General features: G+C 43.4%; 1 protein-coding gene across 1 annotated transcript; it reads right to left on the bottom strand.

Annotated features, from left to right (window-relative positions):
• Positions 1-223: 223 nt before the first annotated feature.
• tedc1 (tubulin epsilon and delta complex 1) lies at positions 224-22,943 on the bottom strand. The gene is made up of 8 exons (XM_071382367.1): positions 22,712-22,943; positions 16,029-16,113; positions 15,706-15,911; positions 13,686-13,856; positions 13,399-13,488; positions 8,825-8,911; positions 1,994-2,179; positions 224-1,003 (listed from the first exon to the last, which is right to left on the bottom strand). Exons 1-8 carry the CDS (start codon positions 22,844-22,846, stop codon positions 572-574), a joined length of 1,392 nt encoding a protein of 463 aa, XP_071238468.1. The 5' UTR covers positions 22,847-22,943; the 3' UTR covers positions 224-571.
• Positions 22,944-24,780: the final 1,837 nt, after the last annotated feature.

The raw sequence follows: 24,780 nt of genomic DNA, 5'->3' as shown, positions 1-24,780 counted from the left end.
CTAGGATGAATCCTCTGAGCGGTGAGGCCAGGACGGGTAACATCAGCTAATCAGTGTGAGGCTGAGACGGAGGGAGCATTCGCCAGGCGGTCTACTTATAATCCAACTTCAGTGAGAGAACATCCTAAACCCTGACCTACTTCAGAACTTTAAGACTGTTTTCTCTCCTGAAAGCTTGGCGCTGAGAAAAGATAAGATACAAGAAAAAAATAAAAACAGCAACTTAACAGCCAGCCCACACAGGTGTTTATGTTCTCTCCCACAGTGGATTACATCAACACACACACACAAACATATCTTGCTTTCAACTGATTCATGTGCATTTCAGATGTCATTTGAAATATATCACACGCAGTCCATTCCATCACAATATATTAGCAGTAGCCGTAGCCATAGAAATACAACTAATAGAACAAATAGCCACAAATTGCCGAGCAGCTTTGCACCTTCTAGTCATTCTATTTCTATTAAAGTAGTCTGGTCACAGACAGTCTGTCAGCCACCGAGCTGAACAGCATCCTGTTCACTCGCTTGCACGCACAGACACCCTGAAGTAGCATCCTGTTAGTGTTTATCTCTTGAGAGGGAGAGGAGGGATGAGGACAACTCCAACCCCCTCCAGCCAGCTGGCTGTCTTCTCCTGGATCTGTCCCCGCTTCGCCTGCCTCATCTGGCCCAGTTCCCCCAGCAGGAAGCCCTCTCTCTGCTGCAGCTCGACGATCAGTGAGGAGGCCTGGACTTGGACCATCACCGTGCCTGTCCCAGACACCTTGCCTGGCAGCAGTGCCCCATCACAGGCTTGTGGGAGCACAGACCCTGGCCTACAAGGCTGGTGGTGGTTGGGAAGTGGCTGTGGCCCCTGGAGACTTGGCCTGTAACTACAGCAACCAGATGTAGGAGTTGAAGTACAGGACTCAGCCAAGCCATGCAGCCTGAGAGACACTCTCCTCTCAATCTCCTCCAACTCCTCAACGTCTTGAAGAACACTCTGCGCTTTTCTGTTCTGTCGGGACAGAAGAAGAAAGGAGACATTGACAAACAGTTCAGTGCAATGAATTGCAGGATAACTCTGCCTCTTTCAGTATATCATCTGAGACAATTACTTCTTACTAAAAGATTTGTATCTCTAAAACAAAATGACTGCTAGGCCCCAGCAGCATTTCATTTACACTGATGACTCTCATGGGGGAGGAGTGTGTGTGTGCTCGTGCATACGGCATTAGTGCATTCATGCGCGATAATGGGTGAGAATTTGGCAGACATTTTGATATTGCACCAGACACTTCCCACATTAGTGTAGAGAGAGAGAGAACGAGAGAGAAAAAGAGAAAGAGATTGAGGGAACGAGAGAGGATAATTAATGTAGCCTATATTATTAGGTGACCTAGATGTGCTGATTGTGAGGTTGTTAATAATTCCCAGCTGTATTAGTGTAATGATATGAATAAAATTGGAAGCTATGCAAGCCTGGAGTCTGGAGAGAAGCAATAAGCAAATAGGCTATATAGCATAATGAAATGTAATGCTGCACACAAAAGCACAGATTTAGGCATTCATTTTCCAAATGAAAGAGCTCAATTCATAAGCCACTTCAATTGAGAAAATGATTCCTGAAAATGATTTCCCAAAGAGAAAAAGAGAGAGGAACAGGAGCACATATTGCCATCAGACCCACTCCCACTTGAAATGCATAATGCAAGTCCTCCAGAACATTGAAGTTCCCTCTTTTTGCTCTGACAAATTCTCTTTCTCAAAATGTCCAAAAACATTTCCTCTCCTCCTTCAGGCCAATGACCTTAAAGAACTGACGAGGTGAAAGCCAATCTAATGATGAGCTTCCACCATATTGTTTTCACCTGTCCAGTCTTTTCCAATCATTGAAGACAGTAGAGGACGGGAGGACGGAATTTCATACAATTTATAAAGAGCCAAACAGCCAAATGTTGATTCCCTGCCAGTTGGTACTCACCTGCCATACGAGGGTGTGCATTACCTGTCTTGTGTATGTGTCCTTCAGCCCTGTCTGCAGCCTCAGCAGCATGTTGTCCAGTTGTTCCAGACCCTCATTGTCCTTGTAACCGTAGGGAAAGCACCTATTGACAACTTGGTGTACAGGTGACATGTTCTCTACAGTGTCCTCCTCTCTCAGGTCTGAGAGCTGGCTGTCCACAACACTATCCTACAGAGAGAGGGAGGGGGGAGAGAGGGAAGAAGGAGAAAGGAGAGAAGGATTGAGAAAGAGAAATAGAGAACCACTGTTCATAATGCATAATCCTGGGAAATTAATTTCAAACCTCAAGAGTTTTGTTATTAAATTAAAGTTGCAATATGTAACTTTTGGGGTGACCCAACCAAATTCACATAGAAATGTGAGTAATAGATCTGTCATTCTCATTGAAAGCAAGTCTAAAAAGCGGTAGATCTGTTCTATGTGGATTATTTCTATGATTCCCGTTCTTAAGTTTAGTTTTTGCGTCTTTTACTTTCAGTATTGTACACCAGCTTCAAATTAGCTGAAAATAGGGAAAATATACACTGCTCAAAAAAATAAAGGGAACACTAAAATAACACATCCTAGATCTGAATGAATGAAATATTCTTATTAAATACTTTTTTCTTTACATAGTTGAATGTGCTGACAACAAAATCACACAAAAATTATCAATGGAAATCAAATTTATCAACCCATGGAGGTCTGGATTTGGAGTCACACTCAAAATTAAAGTGGAAAACCACACTACAGGCTGATCCAACTTTGATGTAATGTCCTTAAAACAAGTCAAAATGAGGCTCAGTAGTGTGTGTGGCCTCCACGTGCCTGTATGACCTCCCTACAACGCCTGGGCATGCTCCTGATGAGGTGGCGGATGGTCTCCTGAGGGATCTCCTCCCAGACCTGGACTAAAGCATCCGCCAACTCCTGGACAGTCTGTGGTGCAACGTGGCGTTGGTGGATGGAGCGAGACATGATGTCCCAGATGTGCTCAATTGGATTCAGGTCTGGGGAACGGGCGGGGAAAGTCTGGGGAAAGTCCATAGCATCAATGCCTTCCTCTTGCAGGAACTGCTGACACACTCCAGCCACATGAGGTCTAGCATTGTCTTGCATTAGGAGGAACCCAGGGCCAACCGCACCAGCATATGGTCTCACAAGGGGTCTGAGGATCTCATCTCGGTACCTAATGGCAGTCAGGCTACCTCTGGCGAGCACATGGAGGGTTGTGCGGCCCCCCAAAGAAATGCCACCCCACACCATGACTGACCCACCGCCAAACCGGTCATGCTGGAGGATGTTGCAGGCAGCAGAACGTTCTCCACGGCGTCTCCAGACTCTGTCACGTCTGTCACGTGCTCAGTGTGAACCTGCTTTCATCTGTGAAGAGCACAGGGCGCCAGTGGCGAATTTGCCAATCTCGGTGTTCTCTGGCAAATGCCAAACGTCCTGCCCGGTGTTGGGCTGTAAGCACAACCCCAACCTGTGGACGTCGGGCCCTCATACCACCCTCATGGAGTCTGTTTCTGACCGTTTGAGCAGACACATGCACATTTGTGGCCTGCTGGAGGTCATTTTGCAGGGCTCTGGCAGTGCTCCTCCTTGCACAAAGGCGGAGGTAGCGGTCCTGCTGCTGGGTTGAATTTTAGCAACCAGGAAATGGCAGGTAATAATAACAAAAATCTTGATTTTCTCTGAGCTCCTCCCTTCTATCTCCTCTCCTTTCACTCTCTGCTCCTGAGTGGCGCAGCGGTCTAAGGCACTGCATCTCAGTGCTAGAGGTGTCACTACAGACCCTGGTTCGATTCCAGACGTTATCACAACCGGCCGTGATTGGGAAACCCATAAGGCGGTGCAAAATTGGCCCAGCGTTGTCCGGGTTAGGGTTTGGCTGGTGTAGGCCGTCATTGTAAATAAGATTTTTTTTCTTAACTGATTTGCCTAGATAAATAAGGGTAAAAAAAAAAGGAGCTTTTGTCAAGATCGGACTTCCTGTGTAATTGCAGCTCTCGTCCAATATTGATCCATGTGGGTCTAGTTCTAATCAACTGCCCAACAGCAGCCACCCTCCTAGCAGAGAGGTCAGAGAGTCCAGGCACAGACATACTCTAGGCATTGTCGCAAATTGCACCCTATGTGGCCCTGGTCAAAAGTAGTATCCTATATAGGGTTTCATTTGGGACGCATCCCATGACTGTGGATAAACTCCATACAGGCTTATGGCAGACTCTCTATACTAACCCTCCAACAGATAACGATACATCATAGACCATGTCCTGGAGCCTCCATACATTCAACACATACACTGAACAAAATATAAAACGCAACATGTAAAGTGTTGGTCCCACGTTTCATGAGCTGAAATAAAATAACTTCCATATACACAAAACGCTTATTTCTCAAAAATGTTGTGCACAAATTTGTTTACATCCCTGTTAGTGAGCATTTTGACTGGCATATCAAGAAGCTGATTGAACAGCATGATCATTACACAGGTGCACCTTGTGTTGGGGACAATAAAAGGCCACTCTAAAATGTATAGTTTGGTCACATTACACAACGCCACAGATGTCTTAAGTGTTGAGAATGTTGTTTTAGAGAATTTGGAAGCACATCCAACCGCAGACCACGTGTAACCACGCCAGCCAAGGACCTCCACATCCGGCTTCTTCACCTGCGGGATCATCTGAGACCAGCCACCTGGGCAGCTGATGAAACTGGATTTTCACAACCGAAGAATTTCTGCACCAACTGTCAGAAACAATCTCAGGGAAGCTCATCTGCGTGTTCGTCCTTACCAGGGTCTTAACCTGACTGCAGTTCGGCGTCGAAACCGACTTCAGTGGACAAATTGTCACCTTCAATGGCCACTGGCACGAGGGATAAGTGTGCTCTTCACAGATGCATCCCAGTTTCAACTTCACCGGGCAGATGGCATTATGTGGGCAAGCGGTTTGCTGATGTCAACGTTGTGAACAGAGTGTCCCATGGTGGCAGTGGGGTTATGGTATGGGCAGGCATAAGCTATGGACAACGAACACTAATGCACGGCGCCATGTCACAAGGATCTGTAGACAATTTCTGGAGGCTGATAATGTCCCAGTTCTTCCACGACCTGCATACTCACCAGACATGTCGCCCATGAGCCTGTTTGGGATGCTCTGGATTGACGTGTACGACAGCGTGTTCCAGTTCCCGCCAACATCCAGCAACTTCGTACAATCATTGAAGAGGAGTGCGACAACGTTCCACAGGCCACAATCAATCGCCTGATCAACACAATCAATCGCCTGATCAACTACGCAAACGAGATGTGTTGCCCTGCATGAGGCATATGGTGTTCACACCAGATACTGACTGGTTTTCTGATCCACGCCATACTTTATTTTTATTAAAGGTATCTGTGACAAACAGATGCATATCTGTATTCCCAGTCGGGCTGTCCCTGACCAAAAAATATCTGCTGGAGGTCATTTTTCAGGGCTCTGGCAGTGCTCCTCCTTGCACAAAGGCGGAGGTAGCGGTCCTGCTGCTGGGTTGTTGCCCTCCTACGGCCTCCTCCACATCTCCTGATGTACTGGCCTGTCTCCTGGTAGCGCCTCCATGCTCTGGACACTACGCTGACAGACACAGCAAACCTTCTTGCCACAGCTCGCATTGATGTGCCATCCTGGATGAGCTGCACTACCTGAGCCACTTGTGTGGGTTGTAGACTCCGTCTCATGCTACCACTAGAGTGAAAGCACCGCCAGCATTCAAAAGTGACCAAAACATCAGCCAGGAAGCATAGGAACTGAGAAGTGGTCTGTGGTCACCACCTGCAGAACCACTCCTTTATTGGGGGTGTCTTGCTAATTGCCTATAATTTCCACCTGTTGTCTATTCCATTTGCACAACAGCATGTGAAATGTATTGTCAATCAGTGTTGCTTCCTAAGTGGACAGTTTGATATCACAGAAGTGTGATTGACTTGGAGTTACATTGTGTTGTTTAAGTGTTCCCTTTATTTTTTTGAGCAGTGTATTTTTACTGACCATTTGGAACAGTGAACACTAAATAAGTGTAACAGAGAGTCTTGTTCTAACACCAAAAATATATATAAAGTCTTTATCACAGCTGACTAAAAACAGTTGCATGCATTCTTGAATTGCAGTTAATTTCTTGTTTAGGCTAATTATTCAAAAGCTCCCTTTGTCATTTAATTTTAAAACTAAAATGCTTGATTGGATTTCACATCATCAATGTCTCGTATGCTGTGTGATGGCATGAAAGAACGAATGATTGATAGATACAGTAGCCAATATATTAAATTATAGGCCTAAATCAGTTACGGTATTAAGACTAAAAATAGGATGCGCTCTTCGGTCTACAGCTCGATGGTGGTTATACAAGGAAACTATACTAAGACTACTAATGATAATGACATTACTTATTATTATAATGAGGATCATAATAATTGTAATAATAACAATAAGGAGATCAAGGAAAAAGGAAGGTTATTATAATAAATATAATTTTTTCTACAATTTGGAACTGTGTAAACAGTCTAAATAAATTAAATAATACCAGAGAGGCTGGTCTCACGAAAGAAAACGTGTAAAGTCTTTATTACAGCAAAGCAAAGATTGTCTGTTTTTAATCTGTGATATTGTTGCGTGAGGCTTGGTGCTCACGGAATCAGTAGGCTATTAAACACACACTCAAACAGGCAACAGAAGCAGCTTCTGTCTTATTTCTGTACATACATATGGATGATTTATAAAGCCAGGCACATTTAACAGTTAGGCTGTTGATTATAGACCTAATTAAGTTGGGGTTTCCTCTCTCCTCTTAGACAATAAGGCAAGGGCTGTTTTCTCATCTCCTAACTCTGTTGCTGCCTCCGCATTGTTCTCAACAATATGCTGGTTAACTTTGCTATTATGCACATAGCAACATGGTCTAGGAAAAGGCGCCAATAAAACAGCGTACTGATGTGTTTCAGAACCGTGGACAACGACCACTATCCAGCGAGGGAGAATGCGCATTGGTTATAAAATAATTTGTTGCACCATTGTTCTTACATAATATAACCACATACAATTTCAGTAGCACGTCTTATACTGACGGACTGTGCCACCCCCACGGCTTCCACAATGGATCAGTCCACTCAGACAGGCGCCAATCAGACAGGTGTCAGGTACACCATGATTATAATTTTTTTTTGCTACTGCTCAAGTAAAGAAATCTGCCGACCAACAGCCTACCGACCAAACAATCGACCAGTCAACTAAATGGGGTCAGTCGTAATTAATTCCCAGTCATGTGAAATCCATAGATTAGGGCCTAATGAATTTATTTCAATTGACTGATTTCCTTATATGAACAGTAATTCAGCAAAATATTTGAAATTGTTGCGTTTATATTTTTGTTCAGTGTATTATAAACCAGGTACTACGGGTCCTGTATGCTGATAGGCTGAAACGGCATTCCAGCCATTTGAAAGTCAGATAAAATATACCACTGCTATGACGCAAAAATATTTGTTTATTGTTCTATTTATGTTGGTAACCAGTTTAAAATTCCTCCTATAGGTCTCCAGAAATTCTGAAACGGATCATTAATTCACATTTGATCTACATCAAATCTTGAAAGTTATTCCCAGATATGCCGCCAAAAAATGTTACCCAATTTTTAAGCGATAAGGCAGTGAACAGCAAGACTAGCGAGTTAATAATTGGGACGTATTACATTTCTCACAAAAGGCAACAAAGCTTTATTTTATTATTTTAAATGAAATGGCCTTGAGGTGGATTAAAGTACTAGTTTAAATTATTTTCACATTACTGTAATCGACCGGACTTCAATAATCAAAACCCTGGGAGTCCAACTGTGGGTTTCAAACATACTGGTAGAAACACCATGAAAGGAAGCGGTTTCTGTTTTACATTAGGGAAAACACTCAAAGGACTTCTGATACGTTTATTTCTAATGAAACTGCACTTCCTTTTGAACTTCTACAATCCTCAAATCCACTTCTCTGTGATCTGCATGCAGAGAGGGAATCAGAGCAGGATGACTACTGCCAAAAACATCTCTCCATGGAGGCTCTCTTAATGTCAATCAGAATCACAGTCAGACAGACAGATGAGAGCTCAGACCGGTAGTGAATCACAGTCAGACAGACAGATGAGAGCTCAGACCGGTAGTGAATCACAGTCAGACAGACAGATGAGAGCTCAGACCGGTAGTGAATCATTCTGTCAGACAGACAGATGAGAGCTCAGACCGGTAGTGAATCATTCTGTCAGACAGACAGATGAGAGCTCAGACCGGTAGTGAATCATTCTGTCAGACAGACAGTCAGAGCTCAGACCGGTAGTGAATCATTCAGTCAGACAGACAGATGAGAGCTCAGACCGGTAGTGAATCATTCTGTCAGACACTGCAGAAGTAGTTAATGAGCGTGAGAATATGTAGTTCTGTAAATGTATGTAGTTCTTTCCTTGTCTATTGATGTTCTGTATTATGTCATTCTGTATTGTTTCATGTTTTGTGTTGACCCCAGGAAGAGTTGCTGCTGCTTTTGCAACAGCTAATGGGATCCTAATAAAATACCAAAAGATACAGGTAGTACTACCGGGAAAGAGCAGATTAGAAGGAGGCTATTAGTTCCTTAATAATTGTGTTTCACCGTCTCTTACTGTCTGCATGTTGGTTTTCTTTAAAAAAGAAAAGAAATAACATGCAAAACCTAGTCAATTACACTGTAGAGTAGACATAACATATTAAAAGGACTGGTTAAAAGCAGTGCTAAGGCACTGAGACGAGAGAGGAAGCACTTTCCCCTACCATCCAGCACCAGAAGAGTGGCTCCTGTCTCTTCCACTCCAGGTAGGCCTCCAACAGCTGACTGAGAGTCTGTAGACGCTCCACCTCCTGCAACACACAGACAGACAGGGGACATTCCTTTAACCCAGCCTGCCTCAACCACTGTCAAACACTCACTGTTCAACACACACAGACAGAAGACATTTAGTTCATAATTAATGCTCTCAAAAATCTTTATTGGTTTAACCTGCCTGTCTTGTCTTCCTCAAAACATATGCATGTTTATTTGATTTCATCTGCTAGTGAGCTGAGCTCTATGGCCTACTTTAGTTTCAGCCAGGCATGTTTCCCTCTGAGTGTTACTCCATCTCCCCAGGTGCTGCAGGTAGTTATTCTCCATAGTGTATTTTTGTTGTGTCGCTAATAATAAAATAATATGACATTTAGCAGATGCTTTTATCCATAGTGACTTATAGTCATGCGTGTATACATTTTAAGTACAGGTGGTCCCGGGAATCAAACCCACTACCCTGGTGTTGCTTGTGCTATTCTCTACCAACTAGTGTTACACGGTAAACTGAAAACCTCTACTTTCTCACTACAAAAATATGGTTCGGTACTAGAATTTTTGTTACGTTTGATACTTTTGTCAAATGTGTTTCACGTGATTGAGAGGATCAAGTCTGTCTATCAGTGCAGGCCCTTTATAGCGTGAAGAGCAAAGTACCTGCTCCACTTACTCACTCATTGCTAGAGCTGTCTGGGCTGCATTAGCGCCCCACTCATGATGCACAGAAGTTAACATGCTTGAATAATGCAACACGGCATGTAGAAATGGTTAATTACTGTTCGCAAAACAATGTCCATACAGGCTAGAACACTTACAATGCAAGACGATACCGGTAGCTTCCAGCTTTAATTGTAGGGAAACTTTCCTTGTTAGCTTGGGCTACAGCTGAATTCACTACCCTAGTACTTTGTTGTGATCATATACTGATTACATAATATATGCTGATTTCAAAGCTGATTGTCACCAAAAACGTTTTTAATTCACTTGGTCTCCCTCACCATCAAAAACTCATTCACTTCATCTCCCTCGCCTTCTGTCTGGTTTCCACTAGATTCCATAGCTAAAGTCAGATTCCATAGCCACTTTCTGCCTTGCAAATGACCTCAATAATTTCTTAAAGAGACTACACACACTTTTATAAAATAAGAGATTCCTTCTTCTATGCAAATGTTGTTGATCAGTACAATGAAATAATATGTTCTCCTAGCAGTAGCCAATGAAATAATATGTTCTCCTAGCAGTAGCCAATGAAATAATATGTTCTCCTAGCAGTAGCCAATAAAATAAGTCCTAAATGGAAGGGATTATTTGTAATCTGTAGCCCCATGAAATCAGCTGAAACAAGCTCAATAACACAATGCATGACAGACTATTGAATGCTATGCATTAACCTGTATTGTGAATAGACCTAGGCTACATCTTGATTTACCCATTTTAAAAACATAATTTTTACTTTTACCCCTTTTTCGTGGTATCCAATTGGTAGTTACAGTCTTGTCCCATCGTTGCAACTCCCATACGGATTTGGGAGAGGCGAAGGTCGAGAGCCATGCGTCCTCCGAAACACGACCCTGCCAAGCCGCACTGCTACTTGACACACTGCTCGCTTAACCCGGAAGCCAACCGCACCAATGTGTCAGAGGAAACACCGTACAACTGGCGACCGAAGTCATATCGCAGGCGAAGGGCCCGCCGCAAGGAGTTGCTAGAGCGCGATTGGACAAGGAAATCCTGTCCGGCCAAACTCTCCTCTAACCCGGACGACGCTGGGCCAATTGTGCGCCGCCTCATGGGTCTCCTGCTCCCAGCCGGCTGTGACACAGCCTGGGATCGAACGCAGCGCTGTAGTGATGCCTCAAGCACTGCAAAGCAGTGCCTTAGACCTCTGATTTACCCAGTTTATCAATAGACTAGATAATTATCATTCAAATAAATGATTACCATTATGTTGTTTTGTAGTTAGTCAAATTTAATGTATGATTGTATAATTGATTCAATTAATGCATACATGGCTGTCTCAAATAAATATGCAATGATAATTGAACTCAAAATATGCCCAACGACTGAAGAGCGGCAGGTAGCCTAGTGGTTAGAGCGTTGGGCCAGTAACCGAAAGGTTGCTAGATCGAATCCCCAAGCTGACAAGGTAAAAATCTGTCGTTTTGCCCCTGAACTAGACTGTCATTGTAAATAAGAATTTGTTCTTAAATAAAAAGAGAGCAGTAGTCGAGTCTGTCTGGATCAATTGCCATTCTGTGACTTTGGCTAATCCACCTTTTTTTTGTGTGGTATCGAGTATCGTGATACTAAACCTGGTATCGAAATCAAAAACCTGGTATCGTGACAACACTACTACCAACTGAGCTACAAAGGACACCAGAGCTCCCTCTCTGCCTCCCTGGCTGGCATTGATACAAAGCACTGTGTTGGTCAAAGGCAAGTAAAGGTACAGGATGATCCTCCCTTTGGAGCTTTCCAGCTATTAGAGAAACAAAGCAGTAGAGATCTCCCTCTCTCTCCCTCTCTGGCTCCATCTGGCTCTGTCTCTGCACATCACTCACATCTCTCCCAGGAGGGCAGCACCAGGGCCTTCACTACTTATAGTGTCAAAACACACTCCGGGAGGCACAGGCTCTTTGGTTGTGTCTAGATTTTTCTTTACCTCCCTTTCAGAAAACAAGCACTCAAAAATATATCTTTCTCCTTGTCTCTCACTTTCTCTCCTCGTGCCCTTCCTAGTATTGACTCCCACTGCAACAAACTGTGCCCTAAGAAACACCTGTTACATAGTGAGGATGTACCCCTTAAACCCTACTGCTTAAAACTTCTTATGGCATGGGGGCAGTATTGAGTAGCTTGGTTGAATAAGGTGCCCAGAGTAAACTGCCTGCTACTCAGGCCCAGAAGCTAAGCCATGCATATTATTAGTAGATTTGGATAGAAAACTCTAAAGTTTCTAAAACGGTTTGAATGATGTCTGTGAGTATAACAGAACTCATATGGCAGGCAAAAACATGAGAAAAAATCCAACCAGGAAGTGGGAAATCTGAGGTTTGTAGTTTTTCAACTCTTTGCCTATCCAAGATACAGTGAAAATTTGGTCCGATTGCATTTCCCAATGCTCCCACTAGATGTCAACAGTCTTTAGAACCTTGTTTCAGGCTTCTACTGTAAAGGAGGAGAGAATAAGAGCTGATTGAGTAAGGGGTCTGCCAGAAGGCCATGAGCTCATTCAGGACCGCTCCCGTGAGAGGTAGCTGCGTTCCATTGCATTTCTAAAGACAAAGGAATTCTCCGGTTGAAACATTATTGAAGATTTATGATAGAAACATCCTAAAGATTGATTCTATACATCGTTTGACATGTTTCTACGAACTGTAATGGAATTTCTTGACTTTTCATCTGGCCTGCGCGTCGTGAATTTGGATTTGTGAACTGTAGGCGCGAACAAAAAGGAGGTATTTGGACATAAATTATGGACTTTATTGAACGAAACAAACATTTATTGTGGAACTGGGATTCCTGGGAATGCATTCTGATGAAGATCATCAAAGGTAAGTGAATATTTATAATGCTATTTCTGACTTCTGTTGACTCCACAAAATGGCGGGTACCTGTATGGCTTGTTTTTGTGTCTGAGCGCCATACTCAGATTATTGCATGGTGTGCTTTTTCCATAAAGTTTTTTGAAATCTGACACAGCGGTTGCATTAAGGAGAAGATTATCTAAAGTTCCATGTAAAACACTTGTATCTTTTATCAATGTTTATTATGAGTAATTCTGTAAATTGATGTGGCTCTCTGCAAAATCACCGGATGTTTTGGAGGCAAAACATTACTGAACATAACGCGCCAATGTAAACTAAGATTTTTGGATATAAATATGAACTTTATCGAACAAAACATACATGTATTGTGTAACATGAGTGTCATCTGATGAAGATCATCAAAGGCTAGTGATTCATTTTCTCTCTATTTCTGCTTTTTGTGACTCCTCTCTGTGGCTGGAAAAATGGCTGTGTTTTTCTGTGACTAGGTACTGACCTAACATAATCAGATGGTGTACTTTTGTCGTAAAGCCTTTTTGAAATCGGACACTGTGGTGGGATTAACAACAAGTTTATCTTTAAAATGGTGTAAAATACTTGTATGTTTGAGGAATTTTAATTATGAGATTTCTGTTGTTTGAATTTGGCGCCCTGCACTTTCACTGGCTGTTGTCATATCAATCCCGTTAATGGGATTTAAGCCATAAGAAGGTAAAAGATCTCTCACTTTAAGGAAAAGGCTTCTGTTCCTCAACCAACAGATTTCTAAAGTGTGGAGAGATACAGTGGAGGAAGGATATCCTTTTACCCACCAGCAATGTTTGCCAGAACTCTTTACAAAGAGGAAATAGGTATACTGTGCCTCTCCTTCCTCATCTGTGATCTGTGGTTTGTGATCTGTAGTTTGCCTGTGTCTGGTGACGGTAGCTGTGTTGAACATGATGCATGATGGGGACAGGGGCAGGAGGACCTGTCACCTTTTTCAGGGCAGTTGAGCACATGCTGTGATGGTCATCAGAAGAGGGCTGGGAGGTGGACGTGGAGGGCATTGTGCTGGAGGAAAGGACCTAAGAAAATAGGAGTCAGAGGCTATGGTGGTTATCCATTTCACCAGAACACACAGATTGAGAGACATTGGAACAAACCATTAGGATGATAATGATGTTCACACTCCATTGGTTGCATTATTGTGACGTGTCTTTTGGGTTTTAGAAAAGTGTTTTAAAAATGAGATGTATTTTACGGTCCAGGTTGAATGACTTGCCTGGTGAAGGAGTCTAGCTCTTTCCTCTTGAATGGAGAGCAACCTCCGCCACTGGAACCTGAGTTTCCCATACTGCCATTGGAGTCTCCTGAGGAGCCCGTCTTCCTTCAGGCCTCCTTGGCCATCCACATCCCCAAGGGAGCCTCCCTCTCTGGGGCTACTCCGTGAGACCTGAGATAAATCAAATCAAATGTGATTTGTCACGTTCCGAATACAACAGTGAAATGCTTACTTACAAGCCCTTAACCAACAACGCAGTTAAGAAAAATAAGTGTTAAGAAAGTATTTACTAAAATAAACTGAAGTAAAAAAGAAATAACAAATAATTAAAGAGCAACCATAAAATAACAGTAGTGAGGCTATATATAGGGGGTACCGGTACAGAGTCAATGTGTGTGGGCACCGGTTAGTTGAGATAATTATGTACATGTAGGTAGAGGTAAAATGACAACGCAAATAGTCCGGGTAACCACCAGCTGTTCAGGAGTATTATGGCTTGGGGGTAGAAGCTGTTAAGAAGCCTCTTGAACCTAGACATGGTGCTCCGGTACCACTTGCCGTGCCGTAGCAGAGAGAACAGTCTATGACTAGGGTGGCTAGAGTCTTTGACACATTTTTGGGCCTTCCTCTGACACTGCCTGGTATAGAGGTCCTGAATGGCAGGATGCTTGACCCCAGTGATGTAATGGACCGTACGCACTACCCTCTGTAGTGCCTTGCAGTCGGAGGCCGAGCAGTTGCCATACCAGGTGGTGATGCAACCAGTCAGGATGCTCTCGATGGTTCAGCTGTATAACTTTTTTAGGATCTGAGGACCCATGCCAACTCTTTTCAGTCTCCTTAAGGGGGAATAGTGTTTCACGACTGTCTTGGTGTATTTGGACCATAATAGTTTGTTGGTGATGTGGACACCAAGGAACTTGAAACTCTCGACCTGCATCACTACAGCCCTGTATGTTAATGGGGGGCATGCTAGTCCTCCTTTTCCTGTAGTCCACAATCATCTCGTTTGTCTTGATCACGTTGAGGGAGAGGTTGTTATCGTGGCACCATACTTCCAGGTCTCTGACCTCCTCCCTATAGCCTATAGGGAGGAGACATTGACCGGTACACATTGACTCTGTACCGGTACCCCCTATATATAGCCTCACTACTGTTATTTTATGGTTGCTCTTTAATTATTTGTTATATTTCTTTTTTACTTCAGTTTATTTTAGTAAATACTTTCTTAACACTTATTTTTCTTAACTGCATTGTTGGTTAAGGGCTTGTAAGTAAGCATTTCACTGTCTCATCGTTGTTGGTGATCAGGCCTACCACTGTTGTCTCGTCAGCAAACTTAATGGTGTTGGACTCGTGCTTGGCCATGCAGTCATGGGTGAACAGGGAGTACAGGAGGGGACTGAGCACGCACTCCTGAGGCGCCCCCATGTTGAGGATCAGCGTGGCAGATGTGTTGTTGCCTACCCTTACCACGTGATCCAGTTAGAGATTTTTAGTCCCAGGGTCCTTAGATTAGTGATGAGCTTTGAGGGCAGGAGTGCCTTTACCTCACCCTCTGACAATCACAACCAAAGGCTTGAGTCTAGAGAGTAAAGGTTTGTCTGGAGGGCACTCCACAAGATAGATCCATCTCAACATCTCCAAAGTGGAGGGATCATAGGGTAATTACAAGGCATGTTTTTTCTCTTTAAATATTCATGGATTTTGAATGATTTTCAGATTAGGGTGATTGGTGGGGTTTAAGTGTTTAAGACCAGAACGTAAGAGACAAATTATTATTTATTTATGAGAAAGGGGGAAATGGTTTTTGTTCTCTCATCTCCTTCCACTTACAGACATGGATTTCTAGTTCTATTGAGTCAGAAGATCATCATCAGCAGAGCAACACTGCCACCTGCTAGACAAATATGGGACTGCCACTTCAAATCAGTGTAAAATATTTAACTTTTGTTAATATGAGTGTATTTTATTCAGACACAAAACATATTTTGTTGTAAGACTTAAAAAAGAATGTCACCGTGGGTGGTAGTGAGAGGATATCCAGCTCCGGGGATCTTGCTCTCAGCAGGGCCTCCAGCAGGCTCCCTGAAGACAACACCCACCCAAACGCCACCAGCAGCTCTCGGCTCCCAACTTCACTCCTGGGACGGATCCCGGCAGTCGTCACAACAATCCAGCTGGCACCGTAACCACACTGCCAGAGTGCCTCTCTCACATGGCTGTCTGCAGAGACACAATCACAATGATTCATTGAAGACAAAGAGTATGAAATGGACATAATAGCTACAATGGACATTATTCATACAGCATACGCACTACTCCATAAATAATTACACTTACCCAAGTCTGAAAGTGTTGTGCAAGAACATTCCAGAAGCAGTGTTTTCAGAAGAACACTATGAAGGAGCTTCCAGAACTCCACCACCTGAAATACACAGTCCAAGGTAAGCAACCACCTGATGACTAAAGGAGATAAACAAATATCCCTCCTGTCATATAATATAGCTCTGGTCCAAGCACATGCGTCTATCAGCGCACTGAGTGCAGCCCCTTGATAGCGTGAAGAGCAAAGTACCTGCTCCACTTAACAGAGGTTTGGACTCGAGTCACAAATATGTTGACTTGCAACTCGATTTTGACTTTAACACCAATGACTCGTGACTTGACTTGGACTTGAGCCTTATGACTCGACCTGACTTGATACTCTCCCCAAGCTGACTTGATACCCTCCCCAAGCTGACTTGATACCCTCCCCAAGCTGACTTGATACCCTCCCCAAGCTGACTTGATACCCTCCCCAAGCTGACTTGATACCCTCCCCAAGCTGACTTGATACCCTCCCCAAGCTGACTTGATACCCTCCCCAAGCTGACTTGATACCCTCCCCAAGCTGACTTGATACCCTCCCCAAGCTGACTTGATACCCTCCCCAAGCTGACTTGATACCCTCCCCAAGCTGACTTGATACCCTCCCCAAGCCCAAATATTAAAAATGATCCTATTTTTAAAAAGTGTGCAGCGCATCAACTCTTCATTTAACGGATTACAGTTTGAATCAGACAGCAGCCAATCAAATTGTGACAGCTGAGAAACAGTTGTGCGTGGCAGTGCAGAGGAACGTTGGCGGGTGAATTCAGATGGAGCCTTTGGAAAGATGATACCCAAAATTATTATTTTCGGATATAAAGACGACGCTGTATCAACAAAAAATGGATTGCAACTTGCAAAACATTCGGGAAGAAAATGACAGACGAAGGCGCAACAATTTCCAATTTTGTTTGACATTTGAAGCTGCACAAAGAACGGTAAGTCGTGGCTAATATAGCCGACAGCTATATATTTTATTACTTTACTAGTGTATCATGTAGGCTAACGTAATGTTACATCAATGAGGCTCCACACAGTCAGTCAGTGCGGGAACGTGATCATTGCACCCAAGATTGAGCTACAACTGGCTAGGCAGTTGGTAGCCTAAATCCTGCCTGATGTTACTGCTGTTCCTAAAACCATTGACATACGTTAGCCTACTGTAACCACACAGAGAGAGTGTGTGTGTGTGTGTGTGTGTAAGGTTGGGCGATTGTGTAAAAGCCTACATCACCCGATTCGCTCCCCATAGCGATCCTTGATAGTCGATCACTATTGGGGGGGGGGGGGGGGTTTTTCTGTCTCATGGCTACCCATGTATTTCCATGGAAATATAACGTTTATTTGGAAAGTAATACATATATAGATATTTTTAAAAGCATTCATGATTTGCGTAAATGTAATACACTATTACTCTTGATAAAAATATGAAATGGTATTACATTTGGTGAAGAGCATATTATGACTTGTTTAGGACTCAAAACTCAAAGATTAGGACTTGAGACTTGACTTGCGGCTAGAGTGCTAAGACTTGAGACTTACTTGTGACTTGTAAAACAATGACTTGGTCCCACCTCTGCCACTTACTCACTCATTGCTAGAGCTGTCTGGGCTGCATTAGCGCCCCACTCATGATGCACAGAAGTTAACATGCTTGAATAATGCAACATGGCATGTAGAAATAGTTCATTACTGCTCGCAAAACAATGTCCATACAGGCTAGAACACTTACAGTGCAAGACGATACCGGTAGCTTCCAGCTTTAATTGTAGGGAAACTTCCCTGGCTAGCTTGGGCTACAGCTGAATTCACTACCCTAGTACTTCATTATGATCACAACATGCTGATTACAAAGCGGATTGTCACCAAAAACGTTATTAATGCACTTAGTCTGCCTCAAGCAAATTACTTAGATTCAAATGCAGATTATTTTGTATTATTGTGAAATGACAGCCTGCACAGACAGAGAAAACGAAGACAGCGCCGGAGAAGATTGCTGACGTTTTACGTGCTCCTAACCGATTCTGTATTTATGTTTGTTTTTTTGCGTTGTTTGTAACTTATTTTTTTACTTATTTTGTACATTATGTTACTGCTACCATCCCCTATAACCGAAAATAACTTCTGGACATCAGAACAGTGATTACTCCCCACGAACTGTGAGAAGCTTTTTTTTCCTTTAACGAGTCTGACGAGCCCGACGTGAACGACATACTGCTTTCCCGGGAACAGGCCCAAATCCCTGTCATTTGCGTGAAGAGACGACAGAGAAAGAGGACGGAGGTCGGGCTGCCTTCTGAGAATTCGTAGGCGATCAAATAAACCCCCCCTGCCTTCCATTCTTCTAGCTAACTTGCAATCATTGGAAAATAAAATCGATTAACTACGAGGAAGATTAACCTACACACGGTACATTCAAAACTGTAATATCTTATGCTTCACAGAGTCGTGGCTGAACGACGACATTATGAACATATGTTCGTGGCTGAATAATGGTGGTCGTGGCTGAACATTATACGCTGTATCAGCAGGATAGAACAGCGGCGTCTGGTAAGACAAAGGGGTGGCGGACTATGCGTATATGTAAACAACAGCTGGTGCACGATATCTAAGGAAGTCAAGAGGTTTTGCTCACCTGAGGTAGAGTATCTCTATGATAAGCTGTAGACCACACTATCTACCTAGAGAGTTTATCTGTATTTTTGAAGCTGTCTACATACCACCACAGACAGATGCTGGCACTAATATCACACTCAATGAGCTGTATTCCGCAATAAGCAAACAGGAAAACGTTCATCCAGGTGGCGCTCCTAGTGGCCGGGAACTTTAATACAGGGAAAATTAAATATGTTTTACCAAATTTCTATCAGCAAGTAAAATGTGCAACCAGAGGGGAAAAAACTCGTGACCACCTTTACTGTTTTGCTAGCACAGACTGGAATATGTTTGGGGATTCTTCCGATGGCATTTAGGAGTACACCACATCAGTCATCGGCTTCATCAATAAGTGCATCGATGATGTCGTCCCCAAGGTGACTGTACGTACATACCCCAACCAGAAGCCACGGATTACAGGCAACATTCACACTGAGCTAAAGGCTAGAGCTGCCGCTTTCAAGGAGCTGGACTATAAGAAATCCCGCTATAACCTCTGACAAACCAACAAACAGGGAAAGTGTCAATACAGGACTAAGTTTGAAAAGTACTACACCGGCTCCAACGCTTGTCGGATGTGCCAGGGCTTGCAAACCATTACAGACTACAAAAGGAAGCACAGCCAAGAGCTAACCAGTGACACGAGGCTACCAGACGAGTTAAACTATGTCTATGCTCGATTCGAGGCAAATAACACTGAAACATGCATGAGAGCACCAGCAGTTCCGGATGGCTGTGTGATCACGCTCTCCGCAGCCGATGTGAGGAATACCTTTAAACAGTTCAACATACACAAGGTCAGGGCCAGACGGATTACCAGGACGTGTACTGCGAGCATGCGCTGACCAACTGGCAAGTGTCTTCACTGACATTTTCAACCTCTCCCTGTCCGAGTCTTTAATACCAACATGTTTTAAGCAGACCACCATAGTCCTTGTGCCCAAGAACACAAAGGTAATCTGCCTAAATGACTCCTGATCCGTAGCACTCACGTCTGTAGCCATGAAGTGCATTGAAAGGCTGGTCATGGCTCACATCAACACCATTATCCAAGAAACCCTAGATCCACTCCAATTTGCATACCGCCCAAACAGATCCACAGATGATGCAATCTCTACTGCACTCCACACTGCCCTTTCCCACCTGGACAAAAGGAACAGGGTTCAACACCATAGATGCCCTCAAAACTCATCAATGAGCTAAGGACCCTGGGACTAAAAACCTCCCTCTGCATCTGGATCCTGGACTTCCTGACGGGCCACCCCCAGGTGGTAAGTGTAGGTAACAACACATCCGACACACTGATCCTCAACACAGGGACCCCTCAGGGGTGCATGCTCAGCCCCCTCCTGTACTCCCTGTTCACTCATGACTGCACGGCCAGGCACGACTCCAACACCATCATTAAGTTTGCCGATGATACAACAATGGTAGGCCTGATCACCGACAACGACAAGACAGCCTATAGGGAGGAGGTTAGAGACCTGGCCGTGTGGTGCCAGGACAACAACCTCTCCCTCAATGTGATCAAGACAAAGGAGATGATTGTGGACTACAGGAAAAGGAGGCCCGAGCGCGCGCCCCCATTCTCATCGACGGGGCTGTAGAGGAGCAGGTTGAGAGCTTCAAGTTCTTTGGTGTCCACATCACCAACAAAAGAACATGGTCTAAGCTCACCAAGACAGTCGTGAAGAGGGCACAACAAAACCCATTTCCCCTCCGGAGACTGAAAAGATTTGGATTGGGTCCTCAGATCCTCAAAAGGTTCTACAGCTGCACCATCCTGACTGGTTGCATCACTGCCTGGAATGGCAACTGCTCGGCCTCCGGCTGCAAGGCACTACAGGGTGTAGTGCGTACGGTCCAGTACATCACTGGGGCCAAGCTTCCTGCCATCCAGGACCTCTATACCAGGTGGTGTCAGAGGAAGGCCCAAAAAATTATCAAAGACTCCAGCCACCCCAGTCGTAGACTGTTCTCTCTGCTGCTAACGCACAGCAAGCGCTACCGGAGCGCCAAGTCTAGGTCAAAGAGGCTTCTAAACAGCTTCTACCCCCAAGCCATAAGACACCTGAACATCTAATCAAATGGCTACCAAGACCATTTGAGTTGCCCTCCCCCCACCCCTCCCCACTTTTACGCCGCACCTACTCTCTGTTATCTATGCATAGTCACTTTAATAACTCTACCTACATGTACACTACCGGTCAAAAGTTTTACAACACCTACTTCTTCAAAAGGTTTTTCTTTATATTTACTATTTTCTACATTATAGAATAACTGTGAAGACATCAAAACTATGAAGAAACACATACATAATCACATAGTAACCAAAAAAAGTGTTAAATCAAAAACATTTTATATGAGATTCTTCAAATAGCCACCCTTTGCCTTGATGACAGCTTTGCACACTCTTGGCATTCTCTCAACCAGCATCATGAGGTAGTCATCTGGAATGCATTTCAATTAACAGTTATTTCCTTCTTAATGCATTTGAGCCAATCAGTTGTGTTGTGATAAGGTAAGGGGGGTATACAGAAGATAGCCCTATTTGGTAAAAGACCAAGTCCATATTATGGCAAGAACAGCTCAAATAAGCAAAGAGAAATGACAGTCCATCATTACTTTAAGACATGAAGGTGAGTCAATACGGAACATTTCAAGAACTTTTAATGTTTCTTCAAGTGCAGTTGGAAAAACCATCAAGCGCTATGATGAAACTGGCTCTCATGAGGACCCCCACAGGAATGGAAGAGACTGAGTTACCTCTGCTGCAGAGATAAGTTCATTACAGTTACCAGCCTCAGAAATTACAGCCCAAATAAATGCTTCACAGAGTTCAAGTAACAGACACATCTCAACATCAACTGTTCAGAGGAGACTGTGAATCAGGCCATGGTCAAATTGCTGCAAAGAAACCACTACTAAAGGACACCAATAATAAGAAGAGACTTGCTTGGGCCAAGAAACACAAGCAATGGACATTAGACCAGTGAGATTCTGTCCTTTGTTCCGGAGTCCAAATTGGAGATTTTTGGTTCTAACCGCCGTGTCGTGGGTGAAAGGATGATCTTTGCGTGTGTATTTCCCACCGTAAAGAGAACGTTGTGTTTTGGTGTGGGGGTGCTTGCTGGTGTCACTCTCTGTGATTTATTTAGAATTCAAGGCACACTTAACCAGCATGGCTACCACAGCATTCTGCAGCGATACGCCATCCCATCTGGTTTGGGCTTAGTGGGACTATCATTTGTTTCTCAACAAGACAATGACCCAACACACATCAAGGCTGTGTAAGGACTATTTTACCAAGAACGAGAGTGATGGAGTGCTGCATCAGATGACCTGGCCTCCACAATCCCCCGATCTCAACCAAATTGAGATAGTTTGGGATCGGTTGGACCGGAGAGTGAAGGAAAAGCAGCCAACAAGTGCTTAGGATGTGGGAACTCCTTCAAGACTGTTGGAAAAACAATTTAGGTGAAGCTGGTTGAGAGAATGCCAAGAGTGTGCTAAGCGGTCTTCAAGGCAAAGGGTGGCATTTTGAAGAATTTTGATTTGTTTAACACTTTTTTGGTTACTACATGATTCCATGTGTTATTTCATAGTTTTGATGTGTTCACTATTATTATACAATGTAGAAAATAGTAAAAATAAAGAAAAACATTTGAATGAGTAGGTGTTCTAAACGTTTTGACCTGTAGTGTACATATTACTTCAATTACCTCGACTAACCGGTACACTCTGTATATAGTCTCGTTATTTTACTGCTGCTCTTTAACTACTTGTTACTTTTATTTCTTATTCGTATTTTTTAAACTGCATTGTTGGTTAGGGGCTTGTAAGTAAGCATTTCACTGTAAGGTATACTACACCTGTTGTATTGAGCGCATGTGACTAATAAAATGTGATTTGACAAAAGTGGTCCAGCACTAGCAACATCTGTACTTCGGCGAGCTACAAAAGTATACTGAATCTCGTGACTAAACAGCTCAAAAACTCACCACATCCTCTCCTTTGTTAAACTTGGCCCGTCTGAACGTTTCTGCACTAGGTACACACTCCAAACCTAGTGAATATAGAAGTTTACAAAGTGATTCAATCACTTCTTTAGCTTTGACACTCTTTTCACGTTGCATTTCAAACTTTGTGGATAAATCGATTCTTCAACTTGCCCGGTGACGCTAAAAACTTCCGGGTAGTACAGTCGTCATAGGTTCACTTCCGTATTTGGGTAATCTACACGTCTGATTGGGTAGTAAATGTAATGGGACTGTACGATGTGTTCGTAAATTCACTCTAGAGTGGCAGTGTGCACTCCGTGTATGCTCGTAAATTCAGGGCGTTGGCAGATTGTCAGTTCATAAATTCAGAGCATGTCGCTCTTGGAGCGTACAGAGCGCACACTGGACGCTCTGGCCGAGGAGTATGGTTGATCCGAGCGTGCTGACCTCACAACCGCAGTAAAGCACCCAAACTAACTGGCTAAAGTTGGCTAGCTATTCCCAGACACAAGTGAGAGAACACATCACTCTGACCATTTTACTTGCCCAAGCAGAGCTGGTTATGCGGTTTTCATGTTATCCGTTGGCGACTGTAACTGTGCTGCTGGCAACAGTTACAGTCGGTCATATTCAACGGGTGTTGAGCGTTTGTAAATATATCAGTTATCTTGTGCTCTGGCACATAGACGAGAGTGCTCTGAAATCGGACTAGATAGCCAGAGTGAATGTATGATTGTACCCCTAATCAGAGCCGATAAACTACACTAAACAAAATATAAATGCAACATGTAAAGTGTTGGTATACTGCTCAAATATTTTACATGCACAAAATAAATATTTCTCTCAAATGTTGTGTGCACATTTGTTTACTTCCCTGTTAGTGAGCATTTCTCATTTGCAAAGATAATCCATCCACCTGACAGGTATGGCATATCAAGAAGCTGATTAAATAGCATGACCATTACACAGGTGCACCTTGTGCTGGGGTCAGAAGGCCACAAAATGTACAGTTTTGTCACACAACACAATGTCACAGATGTCTCAAGTTGAGGGTACGTGCAATTGACATGCTGACTGCAGGAATGTCCACCAGAGCTGTTGCCAGAGAAATGAATGTTCTGAAACAAAGCTGAACATGATACAGTTCTTCCATGGCCTGCATACTCACCAGACATGTCCCCCATTGAGCACGCTTAGGATGCTCTGGATTGACGTGTATGACACCGTGTTCCAGTTCCGCCAAAATATCCAGCAAATTCGCACAGCCATTGAAGAGGAGTCGGAAAACATTCCACACAGTGATGCCAACTCCTCAGTAAGGAAAATATCTATTGGCTGTCCTAAAATTCGCTAGAAGTCACTAAATGACGTCATCACCCAATTTGCATAATTGGCCATGTGCATGTAATTGTGATGGACGCTGTAGGAGAGAGGAATAACGTCATGGGAGAGACAGAAAGTGAGTAAAAAACACCCTAAATATGTTTAGAACTACAAATGAACTTTCTTCTGTCGATTCTTGTTTTTTAATGTCACAATTCCAACCCTACTCCTTTATCCGGGCTTGGGACCGGAAAAAGTGCCCCAAAAGAGACACTCTGGCGGAGTTACTTCGTTTAAAAAAAAAAAAAAATTATAGTTTCGTTTTGTTAATTTGTTTTTGTTTTTAACTTATGGTCCACTTACGAGCCTACAACAAGTCACAGTAAAACATGAACATTTTTAACCATTACATTTTTTATTTATTTTTTGTATACAATCTAAATGGACCAAAAAGAGACAATAGAAAAAACTGTCAATGGCAATGTGAGAAATTTATGGTAACTAGTCTGGCCCTAATTCAGGTTTTAAAAAAAAAATCATGTAAGCCAAGGCGGGATCAGCCAGCGGGGGCTTCCCGCATGTGTTGATAAAACGTTTACTGGAGACAGGAGAACAAGTGGAGACATAGGACGAGGTGGATAATTTTATAATAAGGCCGTTTTATTCAAGTGTAAAGATATCAGGCAAAAACGTGCACGGCCCCTTTCTGTCAGATTCTTATGAAATCGTCGGAGAAGAGGCCCCTC

The sequence above is a fragment of the Salvelinus alpinus genome, chromosome 34 (assembly GCF_045679555.1).
Source record: "Salvelinus alpinus chromosome 34, SLU_Salpinus.1, whole genome shotgun sequence".
In the NCBI taxonomy this organism is placed as follows: Eukaryota; Metazoa; Chordata; class Actinopteri; order Salmoniformes; family Salmonidae; genus Salvelinus; species Salvelinus alpinus.
The sequence above is the reverse complement of the archived record's forward strand: the minus strand, read 5'-3'. Positions and strand labels throughout refer to the sequence as shown.

What these genes read in the sequence shown, in the direction of transcription:
- tedc1 (XM_071382367.1), bottom strand. Translation starts at nt 22,846, where the DNA reads ATGCAACGTGAAAAGAGTGTCAAAGCTAAAGAAGTGATTGAATCACTT. An exon ending in GCTCAACTGCCCTGAAAAAG is followed by an intron (nt 8,912 to 13,398) that starts GTGACAGGTCCT and finishes TGTGTGTTGCAG; the next exon opens with GAGGTGGAGCGTCTACAGAC. An exon ending in CACTCTTCTGGTGCTGGATG is followed by an intron (nt 2,180 to 8,824) that starts GTAGGGGAAAGT and finishes CTCTCTCTGTAG; the next exon opens with GATAGTGTTGTGGACAGCCA.